Source organism: Melitaea cinxia, chromosome 8, assembly GCF_905220565.1.
Source record: "Melitaea cinxia chromosome 8, ilMelCinx1.1, whole genome shotgun sequence".
NCBI classification, from domain to species: domain Eukaryota; kingdom Metazoa; phylum Arthropoda; class Insecta; order Lepidoptera; family Nymphalidae; genus Melitaea; species Melitaea cinxia.
This window is the reverse complement of record NC_059401.1, coordinates 14,866,516-14,888,938: the sequence shown is the minus strand read 5'-3', so window position 1 is coordinate 14,888,938 and position 22,423 is coordinate 14,866,516. Positions and strand designations below refer to the sequence as shown.

The window sequence follows — 22,423 nt, the reverse complement described above, 5'->3', positions numbered from 1 at the left end:
ATTTTACATTTGCAAAATTTACCTTCGTATTCCAACGATATTGTAGACATTTTTCCCTTGCCTAAAAACAGGGATAAAACGACATTTTCTAAAAATGAATCCTAGCTAGATTTATTTATCTCCCCCCGAAATCCCTGTATACTAAATTTCATGAAAATCTTTGGAGCCGTTTCCGAGATTCAGATTATATATATTTATACAAGAATTGCTCGTTTAATAGTTATTACATATAAATAATAAATATATAAATATCTTTAAGATGCAGACAGTCATCTGTTCCTAAGATAAAGAACTTAATAAATAATACATGTAGTTAATAATAAATAATACGAATTGAAAAAACTTAACGCTTGTGATAAAGGTAACACTGTTATAGCTACATATTTTTTATTCGACAAATATACATATAAATTATAAATAGAAATAAATTTATATATTACCTACACTAAGATTCAGGCGGGTATCGAACCGACAACCCGCGAAGCAGACAGCAGGGCCAGTAGAAACTGCGTGAACGCGCTAGTCAATAAATCTTATACAGGGTGTCCCAGAAATCAACGTCAAGCCGGCAATGAGCGATAGGCCAATTGATGGTGGTTATCAGAAAAATAAGAAAAAAAATATTTATGAATAATTTAAAAAAATAATGGCTTTTTAAAAAAAATCGAGAAATTGACACCCTGTGACAGTCTTTCAAACTTTGTGACTAGAAACCTTGACTATGCTTTGTTTTTTTTTGTGTAACGGGTCCCTGAATAACTGTTTTATTAATTGTAATCTAAAATTAATACAAAACTGCCTCAGCTTTAGAAAAACACCATTTTATTGCGCAACCATTACGCAAAAAAGATAACAACATCTATCTTTATGTGACTGTCTTGTAAAAAAAATGTACTACGCTCTTTTGGCAAGTGGCTTTAAAAGATGGCGCATTTAGTCTGGATTCTAAAATGGTACTACATTTAGTAGTTTACACTTATAATTCGGTAGGAAAAAAATGTAAACCAAATGAAAGTTAATTATTTTTATATCACTCAAATTGCTATGGACCGCGTTTGAGTACGAATGCTATAATATAGTGACCCTATTGTGCCGTGTGTGAGCGAGACAGACAGTCCCAACCAAGTGACTAGTGAGGGAAGACCGAATACTTCTAATGAAGACATGGTCTTGCAAGAAGTCAGTTACGACCCGAGTACCTCAGTCCGTTTAATTGAAGCAAGGACGGGGGTGTCAAAAAGTACAGCACACCGAATTTTAAAGAGAAACGAGTTTCACCCGTACCATGTACAACGAGTACAAAGTCTCCTGCCCCAGGATTACCCTGCAAGGCTTGCATTTTGTCAAACGATGTTGCAAAAGTATAGGGAAGATCCGCAATTTTTAAACAAAATTCTATGGTCCGATGAATCTACCCTAAAAAGAGACGGATACATGAATCTGCATAATCTGCACGAGTGGCATTTGGAAAATCCACACTTTATGCGAGAAGATCGATCTCAGTATCGCTTTAAAATAAATATGTGGACCGGCATTTTAAATGGAAAAATTATTGGGCCATTCGAGTTACCAGAAAATTTGACCGGCGAGGTTTATCTGGATTTTATAGAAAACCATTTACCAAATTTACAAGAAGACGTCTCACTTGACATTTACCGAAGCATTTGGTTTCAACAAGATGGCTGCCCAGCACATTATACTCGCTCAGTCAGAGAATTTCTCGATCTAGAATACCGAGGTAGATGGATAGGACGGTCTGGTCCAATTTCGTGGCCAGCCCGTTCACCGGACTTAAATCCAGTCGACTTCTTTTACTGGGGAACGTTAAAAGAAAAAGTATATTCTAAACCACGTCAAAGTTTAAACGAATTACGAGAAAAAATTGCGGCAGCTGTTGAAGAGATCAACTCGAAAAGGTACGCTCGTCTTGTAAACCGCTCTTTTTTAAGAAGATGTAGGGCTTGCATTTCGGCCGAAGGCAAACAATTCGAACATTTGTTATGAATAAATAAACTTTGATTCCAATAACTGAATTTTATTTCAACCGTATTTTTTTTGTCCTAATTTAGGTAACAGTCTTCTAAGTCTAGTGCCACTGTCTCGCTCACACACGACACAATAGGGTCACTATATTATAGCATTTGTACTCAAACGCGGTCCATAGCAATTAGAGTGATATAAAAATAATTAACTTTCATTTGGTTTACATTTTTTTCCTACCGAATTATAAGTGTAAACTACTAAATGTAGTACCATTTTAGAATCCAGACTAAATGCGCCATCTTTTAAAGCCACTTGCCAAAAGAGCGTAGTACATTTTTTTTACAAGACAGTCACATAAAGATAGATGTTGTTATCTTTTTTGCGTAATGGTTGCGCAATAAAATGGTGTTTTTCTAAAGCTGAGGCAGTTTTGTATTAATTTTAGATTACAATTAATAAAACAGTTATTCAGGGACCCGTTACACAAAAAAAAACAAAGCATAGTCAAGGTTTCTAGTCACAAAGTTTGAAAGACTGTCACAGGGTGTCAATTTCTCGATTTTTTTTAAAAAGCCATTATTTTTTTAAATTATTCATAAATATTTTTTTTCTTATTTTTCTGATAACCACCATCAATTGGCCTATCGCTCATTGCCGGCTTGACGTTGATTTCTGGGACACCCTGTATATAAAATTCTCGAGTCATGTCAACTCGTGCGTTAGTTACCATTCTCCTCCGAAACGACTGGACCAATTTTTATAAATATTTAATATATGAAATTTTATATAATAATAATTTGAGTGCATATCGGGTAGGTCTGAAAATCGGCCAACATCTATTTTTCATACCCCTAAGTTATAGGGGGGGGGGGTTAAAGCGGGGGGGGTTAATAATAATAACATAAATGGCAAACCAACGTTTGTGGGGTCAGCTAGTATTATAATACGTATATAAAGATAAAAAGGAAATAATAAATTGAATTATTTTCATTGCGAGCACTTTTGTTCTTATCTCGAGTAACCTTATCGAATCATTTCTATTTTTATCAAATCATTTCAGGACATACATAATCCAGTCGCTAGGCACCCACATGTGTATGAATTATTTCAATTTGAAAGCGAGAGGCATTAAATTAAATCACACATTACAAAATACCACTTGCGTTCATGTATCATATTCATGTTTTTTTTTGGTATCGCAGGGGATCCCATTTACGGGTGATATCCAGAATGCCCGGGTAGGCATTCCTAGACCGTGTGTCGGCTTCAGCACTTGGGGGTGCAATACCGACCAAAACCCCTGCGGGAGCCTTCAGCCGCATTAATTGGAGGGTCCCTGATCTGCAGGCAACAGGATCCCTACAGCGACAGGCTGGCCTCGGCGAAAAGATCAGACTTCTTCTCCATGGGGACCGTTCGGCTCACCTCTAAACAATCCCGACGACGCCATGTCTAGCAGGACCGGGTTCCCATCCCGGCCCAACACGAGCACAGGGGCGTTACTGCAGGCGCATTAAGTAGCGCCTCCTATGCACCCCCGTTCATCGCCTGAGGACGGAGGCCTCGTCGGTGGCCTCTCTCATCCGCTCGTTGTTCTCCTTCTGGAACATTACTGTCTCGCAGAAGGAGACCATCGCCGTCCAGGACTCGTCGTCGCCGAGCATCGCGGTGATGACGCTCGGCAGTGACAAGTCCCCTCCAAGGACTGTCATCAGATCGCGACGCAGCGCCGCCCATCTCAGGCACACGTCGAGGGTGTGCTGGGCAGAGTCCACCGCCGCGCCACAATCGTGACATCCAGTCGTCGGCTCCCTTTGGGCCGTCCGACACAAGTATTCACCAAAGCAGCCGTGCCCGGTGATAACTTGCGTCAGAGGGTAGGTAAGGGGCTTGCGCTTACGGCGCATCCACCGCTCAAGGACCGGACGCAACGCAGCCATTACGCGTGTGCCGTACGGCTGCTCCGCCAGGTCCTCCCCCCACCTCCGCATTAGCGCTTCTTGCCCCATCCGGCGCACCCGTAGGATCCCGTCCAACGTGGGGTTCTCACCGAGAGCTCTCCTACCGGAGACGTATGAGTAGGTCTCGGCAAAGACCTCCGCCACGAGCTCCCGGGGGCTCACCGGTTAGAGCAGTACCTGCAGCCTACGATACCGTACGGTACCCCCGGATCACCCTCACCGCGATGATCCTCTGCGACGACCGCAGTGCGGCCTTATTCCTCTCAGTGAGGCGATCCGCCCAAACCGGGGCACCGTACATCATGTTCATGTTTTGATTTCCCGATAAAACACATGAAATTACCGCTAAAAGTCTTCTATCTTGAAACTACTGATTAATTGTAAATTGCTTTAAAAAGTTGTGTGTATGTGGTTTGATTCGATCGTATCCCATCTACATATTGTATAAGCTGCTTGCAGCTCTTTCGTTCTGTTCTTGACAAATATTCTAGTGTAGTTGTACAAATAGTCAACTTAGCTCTTGGTGATCGTTAGTTCATCTATGTTAAGTTACATTCCATTTGTCAAGCAACTGATCCAGTCTTACTACTAAAAGAAGTGTTTGCTGAACAGTGGGACATTTACAAGCTAATCAGCTCAATTCATACATAATTCATAGCAATTTAGTTCATATAGACAATACTTATTTTCGGTAATCTTACTTTCTAATCAGAAGTTTTATTGCTTATCACGTTAACATAGATTATAAGCATACACTTGCACAATAATCGTCGGAGGTGAGTGTGCAATGAAATATTGAACAAGACTAATTAATTATTAATCACAACTTCAGCTAGGTAATTATTTGGTAAGGCCATTGAGCACTCTTTTGTTTGGTCATATAACGATGACGGGGCTATGTTGGTGGGAGTCGTATTACCCGTAACGAACGTGTGGCGTTTAATTTAAACGATTTAATAACATATTACTCGTATGAAGATGTTTAATAATAGAGACAATAGAATTACGGACATCCATAGCTACGTAATAATTTTAATCCTGCATTCATGTACTATACTGAACTGTTTAACTGTTTCGACGCTCAAGTTTTGTTTCGTTTGGACGGCAAGAATTAGTATGATTGAAGAATGGCAAAAGCAGACAATGAAAATAGCGATCTGGAACAGATCTCCTCGGAAAGTACCACAACCTTACAGAAGATCAGAGATAAATCGCATATGTAGCTCTTGAAATGTCGGCGGTCTCGTCATATATAATATGTCACAACACCTGACACACAAAAATCAAAGAATATATGTATATTATTTTTTAAAGTTTAACGCAGTAGGTACCTCCTTACCTCATTACCAAATTCTGCTCTGCCTATTCAACTTCATTTTGTAAGTATTATAAATAAAAGAGTGGGTACGTTACATTGCTACAAAATATTAACTCCCTACATCAGAATAAAAGGCGATCGGCCCTTGAGATTCGCACAGGTACAGAATGCAATCCTTTATATATAGAAAACCGGTATGAAAACGGTTTTCCCTTCCTCGGTTACATACCTAATATACGTTTATTAACCTGTTATATTGCAAAGCACAACGGGTATATGGTAATCTATATACTTTTGAACTATAGTTCCAATCATTTTAATCCTTTCAATGGAAGTATTATATTTAGCTTAAAGTTATTATTTTATTTTTTTGTATTGTTATAATTAGAATTAAGTTATATTGTATAACACTTCAAATTTTATCAAACAAGTTTAATTATATAATTCTTAAAAAAAAATTATATATTATTTTTAGCAGCATAAACGTACTATAGTTACTTTATTGCGCTTAAAATATGCAGAAACATTTAATATAAAGTTGAAAGCAACATTGGAAATACCTCTAAAAGAGATCTTTGTGTCAACTTAATATGATTTTATGAGAGTATCGTAGAGCGGAGTAAATGAGGTATTTTAAAGAAAAAAAATAAGTATTTTTTTTTAATTCGTTCTAGCTGTATAAACTTAAGTACACATAGTAAAATTAAAGCTATTATCTTTTACATATAATGACTAGCTGCCCGACTAGAAAAAAAGTCAGGCTCAACCAGGTCATGTATCTGGACCGGATCAGGATAGAATGAGGCATGCCAGATCCAGCAAGCCTTACTAGGACCAAGTCTGATCATTTCAGCCTATCACAGTCCACTGCTGGACATAGGCCTCCAAAAGTTCACGCCAAAAATAGCGTGAACTCATGTGTTTTGCCCATAGTCACCACGCTAGGCAGGCGAGTTGGTGACCGCAGGGCTGGCTGAGACGCCCGTCTTCGGCCTGTGTATTTCAAAACCATCCTATGGTTATCCCGCCATCGGTCGGCTTTTTAAGTTCCGAGGTGGTAGCGGAACTGTGTTATCCCTTAGTCGCCTCTTACGACACCCACGGGAAGAGAGGGGGTGGCTATATTCTTTAATGCCGTAGCCACAAAGCATATAAGGATATACATAGGTAAGGATAGTCTTATATAAAATATAATCAAGTATGGTAACGCATACTGGATCAGGACCAGGTCTGGTCCAGATAAGGATTCAAAAAAAATGGCTGAATTTGGCAGATTTTAAAGAATTCTTAATTTTCTTATAGTATTTTAAATATATTGGCATTTGTATTTAAAATACTTAGGTATAAAGTTATTTGTCCTTTTTTATTCATTTATTATTATATAAGCAGTTTAATCTAATGGAAAAATAGCACACGTAATTAATGGATATTCTATAGATAGTCTATAAATATTAAAACCTATTTGGCGTTATGTCTAAGGAACTTCGTTCCAAGATAATAAAAAATGTTATTTTGTTACATGTTGTTACTATGTATACAACTATGAACTTAGTAAAAAGCTGTTACTTTAATATTACACAAACAGACATTTCAATTTTATTTATTTGTATAGATAAGGGTTAATAATATTTCATTATGAACATCCTTTCGCTTAATGTTCATTGGTGTTAATACCTTGATGTTAATTCCAAGTATAACGACTAATTAAGATGTAAACAGTTACACGTAAATATAATTTAACATTAATGAAAAAATATTAACCTTAAACAAAATAAGTTTTTTTAATTGGAACCTACTAACTTCGCATAAAATCTTACTTATAATCCCTGCTCGTAGCAAACATTTGTACACGGTAACCAGTAGTTCGTCGTGGTCTAGCTGGTTGAGAGTGCTGTAAAAGGACTAACTATAGACGGCGCCACGCTCCCTTAGAACCGAATATAAAATTATCATATCAAAAATTTCGACCGAACGGGTACATCGTTCCATAGCTTAATTGGTTAGAGCACCGACACGGTCAGTCGGAGATGCAGGTTCGATCCCCGCTGGAACGGTCGATTCTTGATATGATATTAAAAATGTTTGCAGTTCCCTCATGTGTGGGTAGCAAAAAATAATATTAATAATAGTACTACATCAAAAGCAGTAATGAAACTGGTTCTAGAATTTTCCGTCGAAATCAAGTTTTGAATTAAAGTTTTTATAAAGAAACCTTGTCGTATTTCGCTCGTAAAAGACTAAATATTATTATATTTGACTAGCAGTTGCCCGCGGTTTTACTCGCGTCGAAAAATGATAATATTTATATAGAGGGGTCAAAAGTGTATAATCATTATTTTTGCCATACAGAATTTCCATAAAAGCTGGCATACTTATTAATGCTCCTGAAATTTCCACTTCCGATATGACAGGGAAACGTTTAAGATATATTAAGGCGTAAAAATTACATCAAGACTTACAAAAAAAAATGGTTATTTATTTTTAACCAATACCAAACCGGATCTAAAAATAAGAGGTTAAACAATATTTATGAACAATGTATTATGTGTGACTTTCCCTCAATGTCAAAAAATACTGATCAAACGTCTATGAACACGAAAAACACGGAAAATTAAAGACCATACAAACTTGTTCGTATTAGTACTTTAAATACTTATTTATAATAATTGTGTTTGCTCGCAAACGAAACAAAAAGTTAAACAACGTAAGTAGACAAAAAAATAGTCAAGTAAATACGCGCTATCAAAGATTACTCCAAAAGTAGTCATCAGATTTAGATCAAATTTACTACACTATCAAATTTATTACACTAGCTATCAATTAAAGAATCATCAAAATCGAAAGCCCAGTGAAAAGTTATGCGGTTTAATACAACGACGAAAGAATAGTCAAGTAAACACGTATTATTAGATATAACACTAAAAGTACTTGTCAGATCTCAATTAAATTTAAATGGGACCAAATGACACGCAACACCTTTCAATTAATTCATCGAAATCGGTCAACCCAGTCAAAAGTGCTGATGTGTACATAAAAAAAATACAATCGCATTGAGAACCTCCTCCTTTTTTGGAAGTCGGATAAAAAGTAACCGACAGGGAAATAAAGTAAGTATAATTAAGTATGCAAATTTAAGAAAATTAAAACGACATAAAAACAAAAAGATAAAAATATATTTTTTTTGACCTTAAACAATCTTTTTAGTAAAAAAAAAAAAAACTTATTGAAAAAACAAAAAACCCGACTGCGACAAATAACCTCTAAAAAGGGAAAAAAAAACAAGGTTTGCAATTTAGTGTGAAGTGCGTGTCTTCATTGTCAAGTCACTGAAAGTATTGACTACAAATATTTTAATGTATTAGTAATATAACTATATACCCTAGGTACTTTAAATTATTGCTCGCGGCGACAAAACATTTCTACAAAACACTCCTTGTATTTACAGTAAAATCAATCTAACTTTAACAAAACATAAGTATACTAATATCAATTGAATTTATTTGGTTTATTAGTTAATATTGTTATTAAAAAAATATCACTCATTACCTGTCTCAACAAATATTATTACAATTTCAGAAACCAATCACTGTCATAGTGACTAACAATATACCTATCTATCACCGTCATTATCATCATAGGTATCTATTATACTAACATTAAAAGTAAAAAGGTTTTGATTTTTTGTTTGTTTCTAATGGATAATGTCAAAAACGAATGAATCAATTTTAAGAATTCATTTAACAGTAGAATGCTACGTTATGACTGAGTGACATAGGCTATATTTGAATGAGAGAAAATGGAATAGCTAAAATCGTGTAGGCCACGCGGAAGAAGCCTAAGGCGAAACACAACTCACACACACATTCAGAACATATCGCACCTTCGGTGGAACAAGGGCTCAACTCCACTTTTTGTAATTTTACAGGAGAGCCATTTTAAAGTTTTTTTTACATTCCGAGTCGTATTATTCGTCTTTGTACTGCTTCAAAGTGTTTGTTCTTTGCATGAAATACGACCTATTTATTTGTGAATATGGCCATGTAGTTTGCAAGTGCCAAATATTTTTTGTTAATTGCTATTAATATTTTTTTCAAAATAAGGTGTACATTTATGGCTTTGTTCCACCAACATTTAAATCGTTTTGTAATTATGACCATATTTATCGTTCGTGTTTTAAAGATTTTGAAAAATAGAAATTAGTTTATTTGTTGCAAAAAATGTTTTATTTTATAATTAAACATCTTTTTTAGGAACTTCTGTTGAAAAATCTTAAAAAACTCTAGCGAAACTCTTTGGAATTTGCCTTTAAAATTAGTGTCAATATTAACGTTATAAAATCTTTGTCCATAGTAACTCCACTTGAACAAATCAAAACTAACGAACATAAAACTACAAACAATCTTCATAGTTATTGTTCTACAGACCACTTTGGCATTTTACAGTAAATATTTAACAAAAAAAAATAAACGATAAAAAGAAAACGTATCTAAGAAACTAAAATAATAATAGCAACGATGCTTTCATAGAAAACAAATTAATCACGTAGCGCGAGATCTATCCCTTAAAGAGGTATCTGTAATTTCACCCCATCTCATCCCGTGGGTATCGTAAGAGGCGATAGAGGAAAAACCACTAGAGGGTGGGCAGCAGCGCCTTCTAAGCACAGCCTAGCAAGCGTGGCGATTACGCCAAATCCCCCTAAATGGCAGACACGACAAAAAATTGTCCCCCAGTCCCCGGCGGCCCCGATAACGGCGGGGCAAGAGGCTATAATCTCCGGCAGAAGCCAGGCCACCACACCCAACGACGACACTTGGCCCTGGCAACATATAACGCTAGGACGCTGCGGACCGACGCGAAGCTCATTGAGTAGAAAGAAGCTCTCAGCAGGTTGAGCTGAGATATTATAGGCTTATCTGAAGTCCGAAGAAAGGGAGAGGACTCGATGTCTAAAGTCTGGCAACCTGCTGTACTATCGGGAGGGCGACTAACAGTCCCAGGGTGGTGTCAGGTTCCTCGTCCGCAAGGCTCTCGTCAACAACATCGACGTCGTCAGGAGAGTGTCGAGCAGGGTGGCGTACCTTATACTCAGAATATCCAAGCGGTATTCGCTAAAGGTCATACAGGTTTACGCACCGACCTGGACACATCCATATGACGAAGTGGAAGCTATGTATGAGGAAATCTCTACAGCCATACATAGCTCTACATGCCACTACACTGCTATGATGGGGGACTTCAATGCGAAGCTAAGCAGACGATGCGGTGATGAGTTGTGAGTGGAGCAATTTGGATACGAGTAACGGAACTCCCGGGACTGGCTACTGACTGACTTCATGGAGAAGGAGGGACTCTTTATAATGAAATTCTTCTCCAGGAAGCCGGAACGGTGCAAATGGACCTGGTTGAGTCCCGACGCCACCGTCAGGAACGAGATAGACTTTATCATGTCGACGAACAAGGACATATTTAGTGATGTCTCAATGCTGTGAAAACAGGAAGTGATCACCGACTTGTCCGAGGCACATTGAATATCGATGTCAAGTTTGAGAGGGGTCGGCTGATAGGGTCTGCGCTCCGACCTGCGCCTGCTCAGATTCAAAACCCCGAGAGCTTTCAACTCGAACTCCAAAATCGCTTTGGCCTGTCGCCTGGCCGACTGCGTAAATGTGGACGAGCTCAACGACGGGCTGGTGGAAATTGCCCGTGCGGTGGGGTCTAAGTTCTTCAAGACCCGCTGCCAAAAAAAAAACCAACGCAGTACCGATTGTCGTCGAAAGCATTAGGGGAGGCTTCTGCTCAGCAGTGGGCGTCCATGAGCTGGTATTATGATGATGATGATGATTTTTGTGGTCTTCAACGAAGGTGGCTTGGATGCTATCAATTTGAGGCACATGCATTTCTTCGATATTCTGAATGTCTTTGTCATCATTTAACATCATCAAAACTTTTCGACTTCGGGATCCCATTTTTCCCTGAAAATTTAACTGTAAAACTTAGAATAAAGCTTCAGAGTTTAAACAGCAACACCATTTTAAAATTAAAAAAAAAAATTATTTGTCACAGTGTAATCAACTACTCAGAGTTAGAAAGGAATTCGGTATGAGAAAGTATGAATTGTTTTTATGCCTATTTTATAAAACATGTATTGGAATAACAACACCACATTTGTTCATAACACTATAAAATAATAAAAATGTTGGAAGTACAAAGTCACAAGTGTTGCAATGGCTTTGTCTTTCCAAGCATTTGCTCACGAAACAGGCATAAGTGTGCTAAATATGACTTTGTCTCTCCAGGAATATCAAATATCAAAAGACATATTTACCTTCGCGGCTTTGGCGCTCCAAGATAAAAACATTGCGCGCGGGGGAAACGGCGCAACTGACCAATGAGACGATGTCGCGCCAAAACGCCCACCAATTCGATCCAAAATGACAAAGACACTATTGCCGTGTAGCGACTTTTAAAGTGAATCTAATGGGACTCTTTGTCCCACTAGATACTAGAGTGTTTTTTGGGCATTTCTGCATATTTAACTCATTTTACGATTTTTTGTAAGATACGCCCTTGTTCCACCGAAGGTGCGATATAATATACTAGAAATATATACTTATATATGGAGACAGTAATTATAGTTTTAGTTTTATAAGTACGCTTGTAAATACGAAATCATTATTTTGTATTTCATAATTTAATTATTTTAATAACTCATTATTTACTCGTTATAACGCTATAGAGATAACAATAAAAAATCGATTACCAACATAAAAGACATTTAATATTCTACGTGCGTTGATCAGTTCCAAATACGTTTGTCATGCGTTCATGATTGGTCACCTCTATTAGTTAATAAATAATTATTTATACCGACCGATATAATATTAAAACCGACGAATAATATCGATCAGTAATATAACGTAGGCAAACGAAAAATAAATAAATAGATACTCATGTAAAGACGCATCATTATTGATAACTCAAAAAGTACCCGTCAGATACCATTTAAACAAGACCACACGACAAGCAGCTGCTGGCATGACGCTGCTACCCGTCTTAGGCCTGTGTATTTCAAAGCCAGCAGTTGGATGGTTATCCCGCCATCGGTCGGCTTTTTGAATTCCAAGGTGGTAGTGGAACTATGTTATCCTTTAGTCGCCTCTTACGACACCCACGGAGGAGAAGTGGTGGCTATACTCTTTACTGTCATAACCACACAATTTACATTAATTGAAATTAATAAATTAAAGAAGAAGATTCAATAGTGCTTCTGATGCCGATTTTAATGATAAATTTTTCGTTCTTTATTTTGAATTACAAATAAGCTTCGACAAATGTCAATGTGTAGCGTCAAAACTATTTATCCATTAATATATGACTCATCTGAAATTTGACTGCATGTAAAAGGTCAACATTCTATCCGTTCAGTATATTTTTGTAAATTTTTAACCGACCTCAAAAAAAAAGGAGGAGGTTACTCAATTCGATCGTATATATATTATGTATGTTCGGGGATAACTTCGTCGTTAATGAACCGATTTTGCCAATCCTTTTTTGTTGGAAAGGAGATATCCCAAGAGTGGTACCATGGTAAGGAAACTAGGATCTGATGATGGGATCTCAGAGAAATCGAGGGGAACCCTCGAAAATCGTAGTGACGACTAATCCGTTTGTTATTTTTTTTTCCGTCTTGTTACGTTGTATTAACATGTCGATGTAATTGAAGTCGGTTTTTTTTCATTTGCGAGCAAACACAATTATTATCATTTAGAACAGGTAATTCTAGTTATATCTAACTTACATTCGAGCTCTCGACTAACTTATATGTACATATAACACAGTTTAATTAACGTACCGTAACAAAGAATTCATAACCGAAATAAAATAGCATAAAAAAAATTAACACAAAATATGTCATCATATAGACTGGATGAGGATTGCGGAAAACCGGGATGTCTGACGCGAACTTGGGGGGCCTTTGTCCAGCAGTGGACTGAAATAGGCTGAAATGACTGACTGACTGATGTCATCATAATAAAAATAAATAAAACACTTCACGCTTAATATCGGGAAGCGTTGTCGCTAAGATGAAAATCTTGTGAAACGCTACCAAAGACAAAGAAGTCCGTCCTGACTGAGGACAAGTCATTAGCTGTAACCACTACGTCAATTCATCACCAAATCGGAAGACATTACTCTTATATTTTTTTCAATAAAAAATAAATTATCAAAAAAAAGAAAATCGACTACAAGACATGCTAGTTGTTAATAAATGCAAAAAATAAAATTGACGTCATAAAAATACGTTCGTCTTAAAGGGAAAAGCATAAGCTTTTATATTATTTCCTTGTACAAAATAACATTGTTTCTCATGGTGTTTTCCGTCTATTTAAAGCTAAACAATTCCCTATGATTTAGAGCGACGACTGCCAAGTGGAAACTGTGACATGTTTACAATCCAGAAGAATACAGACTGACACAGACAAAGACGATTTCCGATAGCAAGCGCTTCGGTAAAGTTGTTCGTTGATATGATAATTAAATAATTTATGTTCATATGACGCCTAGATCCCCCTTACTTCGACAACATTAGTGAGTCAAGGGGCGTTCAAGGGGCTGTCTTTATAATGTCCTCTTGAAACCTTTTTCAAATCTGATTCTTAATCCTCAGCCCTCTAATACACACATTTATCATACGATGACAAGCACAATAGTAATATTTTAACAAAAATCACTTGTCGCCGTGTCCTCGAAAACGCGCAGATAACAAAAATGTGACCCCTTGAAAAATTGCGTGATAAACCTTGTCCATTACGGAAACATTAAAACTAATAGTGACTCCACTTTAAGAGGTTGCGTTAACAAACAAAACAAACGTTAAATGTAGGTGCTAAGGACGATAATCCTACTGAAAATTTAAAGTGAATACTGTGAAAAAAATGATTTATCTAAGGAACAAAAATATTAAACATAAATTATATATAAGTAATTAAATTTTCATTGCTTTATAACAGTATAATTAAATTACATATTATAACGCCAATTAATAAAATAACGTATATACCTAAATGGATATTTTTATTGAATTAAAATGTATTCGGAAAGTTTTAAGTACTGAGAAAAACGTATAACTTATAACTTAGTATATATTTATTTATACTGGATCTTGTTAGTCACTAAATTTTAACTTTTCTTTATTAGACAAAAGTAGACTAATAATATTTTTATATACGCTGAAGACTACCCATAGACGCATAATTATATAGCTATACTGAAAACTCGCCAACCCGGCGATAATAAATAATAAATATTATTTTAAAATGGAAAAAAATAATCGAATCTCTCGAAATCATATGATATCGAAACTAGATTTATAGTCTCGGCTAACTATAGAATATAAGTATTACAATATCTCTTACTTCTTTTCCTTTATTCCTCGGAATTAATTTTTTTGCATGACGAAGGTTGTTCATCAGGAAAATTTACTTCAGAACAGCACGCTGGGACGAAACAAGGAACTTAATATTCATAAGTATAAATGTTGGTAAACCATCGCGACTTGTCGGTAAGAAAAATCAGAAATCAGAGAAAACAGCAACAGTTATCTAAGTATCTCAAAAACATTTAAGTAATTATCTTTAGTTACAAACGTTCAAGTTTCGATTGCGTGCTATGTGACCGATAAACTGTTATCAACTGAAATAAATAATGTAAAATATATATACAATAACAATACTTTCTTCTCTTCTTTGTCTAAATATACTTAGTAGTAAGGCTTTAGATAAAGAACCTTCGAATTATCTAAGCTCTAAATTGGACAGTTTATCGGCATAATTTCGTGACAAAAAAAATAATAACCCTAACCTATCTAACTTCAAAACGACGGTTACACTTAGTTTAAAATGTGTGTATTTATAATACAATTTTATCTTAATTATTTTTTTTTTAAGCGTAGTGGCTATAGGAGATGGTATGTTCCCGCGAGTTATAATAGTTCGTATGGGCGAAGCAGATGTTCGTCGTGGTCTGAATGTTTATTTGTATTGTGTATTTCCGGGTCCCTGGCACTAAATTATCGAGACATCTACATTATTTGAGAGTAAGAAAGATCATTACATAGAAATTTATACAATACTAGTGGTCGCCCAGATGTCGAAATTCGACCATAATTAATTTAAATTATAAGTTTGAACATTATCTAGGTTCTGTTGTCCAAGACTATAACTCCTATGATAATAATCAAAAGAGTATAAATGCGTTTGTGTGTCAAATACATTGTAGTGTGTATTTTTTTTTTACCGATTTAATGTATTTTTTGTGCATAAATTTAAAAAAGTATTAGCATTCTGCACACATTATCTATAGAAATAATAACTGTACGTTTCATACGCCTCCATCAGTCCAATTTTCGTAAAAAGTGATACAAAGTTTTGCTTCACGTATTAATATAGGTAATTATAGAATATACCGGGCAATGTAACAGCATGCTAGTCTCGGCATAATATACCGATAATATTTTACAATTATTTTTATGTTAGAAACCTTTAGTGCAATTTTAAGACTAATAACTATAATAAGAGAATTTAACTGAGGTAGGGCACAGCAGGAATTTCCTGCACAAAATATGGAGCAGCCCGACTAGGGTAATACCTCGACCTTACAGAAGATCACAGCTAAATAATACTGTTTTCAAGCAGTATTGTGTTCCTGTTGGTGAGTAAGGTGACCAGAGCTCCTGGGGGGGATTGGGGATTGGATCGGCAACGCGCTTGCGATGCTTCTGGAGTTGCAGGCGTCTATAAGCTACGGTAATAGCTTACCATCAGGTGAACCGTACGCTTGTTTGTCGACCTACTGATAAAAAAAAAGAATCACGCAAAAACTGTAGTACCGAAAATCTTAGTAACTGAAGCAATAATTATACGTCGAGGAAAGTGAATACACGTTCTTTTGCAGCTATGTATAAATAAATATATAGATCATTTGAGCCTCATCTCTATGTACAAAATCTATTTTGTTCGACAGTCAATGCATCTATGCAAAAATAGTTCAAATTCTTAAATATACTACTAACTACTATGTAATACTATGTAATACTATGTAATATTATATTAATATATCAATAATTCAATCTATACGCTTCGCTTCAGCCTGTAATATCCCACTACTGGCCATAGGCCTCTTTCCCCATGTAGAAGAAGGATCAGAGTTTAATCCACCACGCTGCTCCAATGCCGGTTGGCGGATATATTCCCTACTATGAGTAACGATCGCTATCAGGTGTACATGATAACAACCGGGACCGACGGCTTAACGTGCTCTCCGAGGCACAAGGACTGCACAAACACCTAGACCACGGCAAACACCTGTATGGCCAATACAAATTTTCGTCATGTGCGGGGGATCGAACCCGCAACCGCCAGCGCAACAGGTACTATCCTAGCTGTGACCGTTGCGCTAACGCGGCGTCTTTCAAATCAATCTATATATATGATTATTTATTATTTATTACGATTGTGACATTATTTATAGTAGTTATATAAAACAGGTATTTTATGTTATACCAATGTCATTCATAATTTGTATACCGATAATATATTAATGCACTTATATTTTAAATATAATTAACAGGGACAGGTTTTTTTTTAAGAAAAATCTTATAAAATATAAATAACAGGGACAGGTTTTTTTAAGAAAGACCTTATAAATATAATGTACTTATAATTACAGATTATAAGTAAATGCTTCACGGACTTTATACAGTGCTATGAGTTGTAAAGTAAGTTTTTTGCTAATAAAATCTAAAGATATAGATCGCGTAATACAAGTTTCAAGTATATAGATATAAATTGACCATATAAGAATGACAGAAACACAAAGTGATAGAATTTCAAAACCTCTAAGACTAATTTTAATTTTAAGCAATTTACAATATAATTCATTAATATAATAAATTATATTAATTTCATTGTTTTTTAATTAACTTCAGTCGGGATTTTTTAAATTTTATAATGGAGGGTCATCGTTATATTTAAATTGTAACAAAGAGCCACAAATATATATTATATTAATTTATTGTTTTTGAGATGAACCTATTCAAGGAAGCAATTTTAAAAACCAGTCAGGAAATCCGAGTTATTTCCTCTTTACGGACGTGATGAGATGCTGTTTTAAATACGCAAAATATATAATGAACTTTAATTTATGATTTATCTAGCATTCAATCAATTCATGAATATATCAAGTATTATTCATAAATAATGGTATGTGTCCAACTTCAAGAAAGATTTTAGATATAAATATATTATACATTTTCTTTTCGTTTTTGTTTGACACACGGTCGTCGTTAAAACGCATAAGGTTGGCAACTAAATACCTGTTAAACAAAATAGGCGACTGTTACACTTTTTTTTTTCTATAAATGTAAATTTGTATTTATTATTATAATTATTATTACAAAAATAAATGTGTTACACCCAGATTCAGGGTGGGAATTGAAGTTTTTTTTAATACTGGTTAGCGGTCACGTCACTGGGTTATGACTGTTGCGCGCGGGTTCGATTCCGCACATGGCATACATTCGTATTGGCCATGCAGATGTTTGCCGTGGTCTGGGGGTTTGTGTTAAGGCACAGGAGTAAATCTAAGTGGGAATTGTAAAACTTGGTGATAAAAACTGGAGTGCCATCAACAGTACTAACTGTCAATCGACTATATTTTATGCTTAAGACCTAATCAATGAGTGTTATTATTCAGGGGGAACGATGTTTTCGTCGTCATAACGATGAAGAGCTCGTTAATCGTAATTAGAATATTTAATTACTGCCCACTGACACGTGACGTTATAATGACCGTCCACAAACAATATGATTAGGTAAAAACAACCGAGCGAAACAAAGTAATACTCAAACAAAGACTACATCGCATCCTTTGTAATTAATTTATGTTGGTATATTTTCGATTACGTTACTTTAATAAATGAACAAGTAATTGAATATAGGAATTTATATTACGACACTTAATAATTTTCTGGTATTTATAAGTTATGATTTAATTTTAATAGAAATAAATAGGTATGTGTAATAAAATGGATTAAAGGGTAAATTCCTGTGGTACTTACTGCTCTTTCTCCCTTCCTGGACCTTGTAGGTCAAGTCCGTGAAAGCCAAATCGACAGGCGGTCGTTTCGGTAGATGTGTTAGGGTCTTCGGCTGCGCCGGTGTGATGGTGACTTTCAGGCTGCCCTTCCTGTCGGATATCATCGGTTTAGATTCCTCGACCGAGAGGCATGTCTCCTTGTCAACTTTCATTTTTTTATATATTTTAACACGATAGAGCTATTAACAACGATGTCAAACTCTCATTATCTACGTCACAAAAGAAGTGAACAGGACCCGAAAACGCGAGCGTCCCGTCGCACTCTCGCGCACGCACTAAGCGTTTCATTCGCGTTGTGACGTCGCTGTGGAGCTATGAACTTTGCGCCCGCACAGCGGATATATTTTATCAAAGTTCCATAATTATATCGATTGAATCAAAGTAAATATCACATTCCTTTACATGTAAAATTATTATATTAAATGCGCGTTAAATTTTTATTTGTAATATATAAATCGTATGTCACATAACTATTATTATTTATCTGTGAAAGATATATAAAAGACTAATACCAAGGTTATCACTGTAATAATATTTAGTATCTCTTCTATTTCAACAATTAAAAAACTACTACTGGGGAGTGGGTCGTCAACGCGCCTGCGATGCTTCTGGTGTTGCAGGCGTCTATAAGCTACGGTAATCGCTTACCATCAGGTGAGCTGTACGCTTGTTTGCCGACTAGTGATATAAAAATAAAAATAAAAAACTAAAATTTAGGCAGGCAAAATAACTTAAATATTAATTTTTCTATTTTCATGATGATACAATGAAAAAAGGAGGCCAGGAGGACTTTATTATATACACAACTAGCGACCCGCTCCGGCTTCGCACGGGTATAAAATATAATTATAGCCTATGTCATTCCCTGAAAAATGATTAAAATCGATCCAGTAGTTTTGATTTATTCATTACTGCCCGTGGCCCGCACGCGTTAACTTAGAGTAAAAGCCGGTCGGAACCGCCGCAAACGCTACGTACCGCGATTTTTAAATCTGTAATATCTTCGAAAATATTCATTTAAATCATATGCTGTAAAGGGCCATATAGATCTATATTAAATAAAAAATATATTAAAGGTATTTAATTGGATAAGGATTAATGCTGTATTGGTTAAAATCGCTTCGAAAATTAGCCATTATTTGTCGTAAAAGTAAATGACAAAAAAATGTTATTGTGGGATATCCATAAGAGATAGGTATATACCATCGCGGAGTTTTCTGTAGACCTTTTCAATGTGTACAATACTTAGTACATTATTTTGATAAATCTCGTAGGGTTCAGCCTGCGTTTGCAATTTAAGCGAAAAAAAAAATAATTATTTACGACATAACATTAGAAAACTCAAAAATAACAGTATTTCTCCACTATTTAATGGATATTATTATACATATAAACCTTCCTCTTGAATCAATCTATCTATTAAAAAGAACCGCATCAAAATCCGTTGCGTAGTTTTAAAGATTTAAGCGTACATACATGTGCAGGGACAGAGAAAGCGACTTTGTTTTATACTATGTAGTGATAGTGAAAAACATGTGCGGTATGACTGTCCTGCAGATATTTTTTACAACACACCCAATATTAGATATTCCCTTTCCCTTCCCTTTTTTACAAAAGAGAAGGGTAGAGATTTTGTAACATAGTATGTAAGTAGATGGAGTCATTAGATATGTGATAATTAAACATGATGAAAAGTAGTGAAAAATGATATTTAAAAACATCTATATGGTCAATACAAATTTTTGTCATGTGCGAGGATCAAACCCCGCGACCGCCAGCGCAACAGTCAGTGCTATGACCGCTGCGCCAACACATGGTCATTAAATAAAATTTAGAGTCATCAAAGATGTTCATTTATTTTAAATGTGTCTAATCTATAGTAAATTAAAAAGAGAAAAGATTTTTTTTTTTTTTTTGTTTCTTTGTAATAGATAAAGTTAGAAATTCTTTAACAATTTCAAAGATCTACTTTACTACAGAATCCTACTCTAGTTACTATTTCGATTGGAGAAAACAGAACAGTCTAAATCGTGTAGTCCATGCAAACGAAGTCACAAAAGAAAACTATTATTATATAAAGTATATTTTCAAATTGTTTGACACATATAAATCTGATGCCTAGGCATTATAAATGATTGTTAAGAGGAAAAAGTACCTGAGAGATTTTTGAAAAATAGGTAGGTATTTGAATAAAATGTTCCTGTTTCGCTGTATGACAACTGCAGCTCAGACTGCTTTAGGTAGATAATTATTGGCCAAAAAAGCATTTTGAAGTCAACTTTTTTTCTCCCCAAAGCATGCCAATTTTTTTTATGTAACTAAAAACCTGTTCTCGTTTTTTGTAAATATGCATTTTTTTTAACGACTCAAAAAATGTACAAAAAAATTAAGCAATATTTTTAGTTTTGTAGACTCACTCCCTATGATAATACAAATGTGAAAAAAACCAAGACATAGGGGCATGGCCATGGCAAGTTAAAGTTTTTATGTAAAAAAAATATGATCTAGTCTAGTGTCATTATCTAAGGAGGAAACAGCTGACTACATTTGTATGGAGAAAGCGCTGGTAACCTTTCCTCCTAGTACAAGATATCAAATTATGCCTTGCTTTGAATACAATCAATTTTTGCAATGACAAGAGAATAAAAATATTTTACATTTACAGTGAAGGTTAAGTACTTAATAAAAAAACCTTCAAGAGACAAATTAAATAATGTATTTAAGTATTTATAATGGTTAAAGGGCACACAGAATGCCATACATCATGTTGACCTTACAAACAAGTTTAAAAGTATTAAATTTTACTTTAAATGGTTGATAAAGCTTCGCCCTAAAGGTTTCGTTCACTTGAACGTAGGATTTAAAGAATCTGGTTGTCTTCAATTTTATTTAAAATTAGGGTACCTAAATAATACTTGATATTAAAACAAAAAAATTCGATTATAATCGTTAATTTCAATTCCAAATTACTAGCTAACAACGTAATATTCAGTGAATTTTATCGAATACGGAAGTATAAATTGTTCTTAACTAGAAAAACAAAAATATAATTTCACTAAACTTTTTAAATTTATTTACTCGCGATGTAGGTGACAGACATTTTGCAAGCAAAATATTATATGCACTTTTATGTAAAAAAATCTAGGTCATAAGAAATGGCTACGTAGAAAACTTTTACGGTGAAGATTTTGCAATAATAGTTACCCAAAGTTGTTTAGAAGAAACTTGCTATCCATGTTTGTTTAATTGTTAGCTCATAACACGTATTATCACCACTACGTAAATAGTTTTTTCGTCAACAAATCCCCACAAAACTAAATTTTAGTTTAAAAACACGAGAACACTGCACATCATAATAATATCTTGCTTTGAAATTGAAAACAAATAATGCATGGATACTGGAGTCGGGCACAGATAAAGTAAAGAATATTTTATCTATTTAATCTATTTTCTAAGCAACAACATTCATTCTAATTTCTAATGTCCACACTCCACTGCCCCCTTCTCCAGTCTTTAAAAAAACAAACAACACACGCTAGCTTTCGCACATAACCGGAAATATTTTTTCTCGTTATATTTACGACAAGAATAAGGCCCATCAAAATAAAATTCTTTGAATATGAATGGTTGTTTTGTAATTTTACATTTTTGATAATTTCAAAAAAAAAGTCATTGTGTAATAGGCACTATGATTTTCGTTTATAATTTGTTTCATGGACGTATAACACGTCCAGTAGCTTATTCATCAACGATATAATCATAAAAATAAAAGTAAGGACGAAAAATTTTTAGCTTTTCAAATTAACTAGCCTTGGTGCAGTTAGGAGTGGCTCCAATATAAGTATTATTCTTTGATGGCTCTGCCATAGATAAAATATATAGGAAATTCTAAACATTTTTTAATATCATATCAAAAGACGACCGTTCCAGCGGGGATCGAACCTGCATCTCCGACTGACCGTGTCGGTGCTCTAGCCAATTAAGCTATGGAACGATGTACCCG

General features: G+C 35.2%; 1 protein-coding gene across 4 annotated transcripts in view; it reads right to left on the bottom strand.

Moving 5' to 3' along the window:
* LOC123655894 (ATP-binding cassette sub-family G member 4) overlaps positions 1–21,835 on the bottom strand; it is a 66,829-nt gene extending 44,994 nt beyond the window's left edge. For 2 of the 4 annotated variants that reach the window (XM_045591641.1, XM_045591642.1), the window contains exons 1-2: positions 21,625–21,835; positions 18,383–18,510 (exon numbers count right to left, since the gene is read on the bottom strand). In XM_045591641.1, coding sequence (XP_045447597.1) covers positions 18,383–18,510; positions 21,625–21,656 — 160 coding nt within the window. In that variant the 5' untranslated portion in view covers positions 21,657–21,835. Of the gene's footprint in view, positions 1–18,382; positions 18,715–21,624 lie in introns of those variants that run through there. The other 2 variants (XM_045591639.1, XM_045591640.1) reach the window with 1 other exon arrangement.
* Positions 21,836–22,423: the final 588 nt, after the last annotated feature.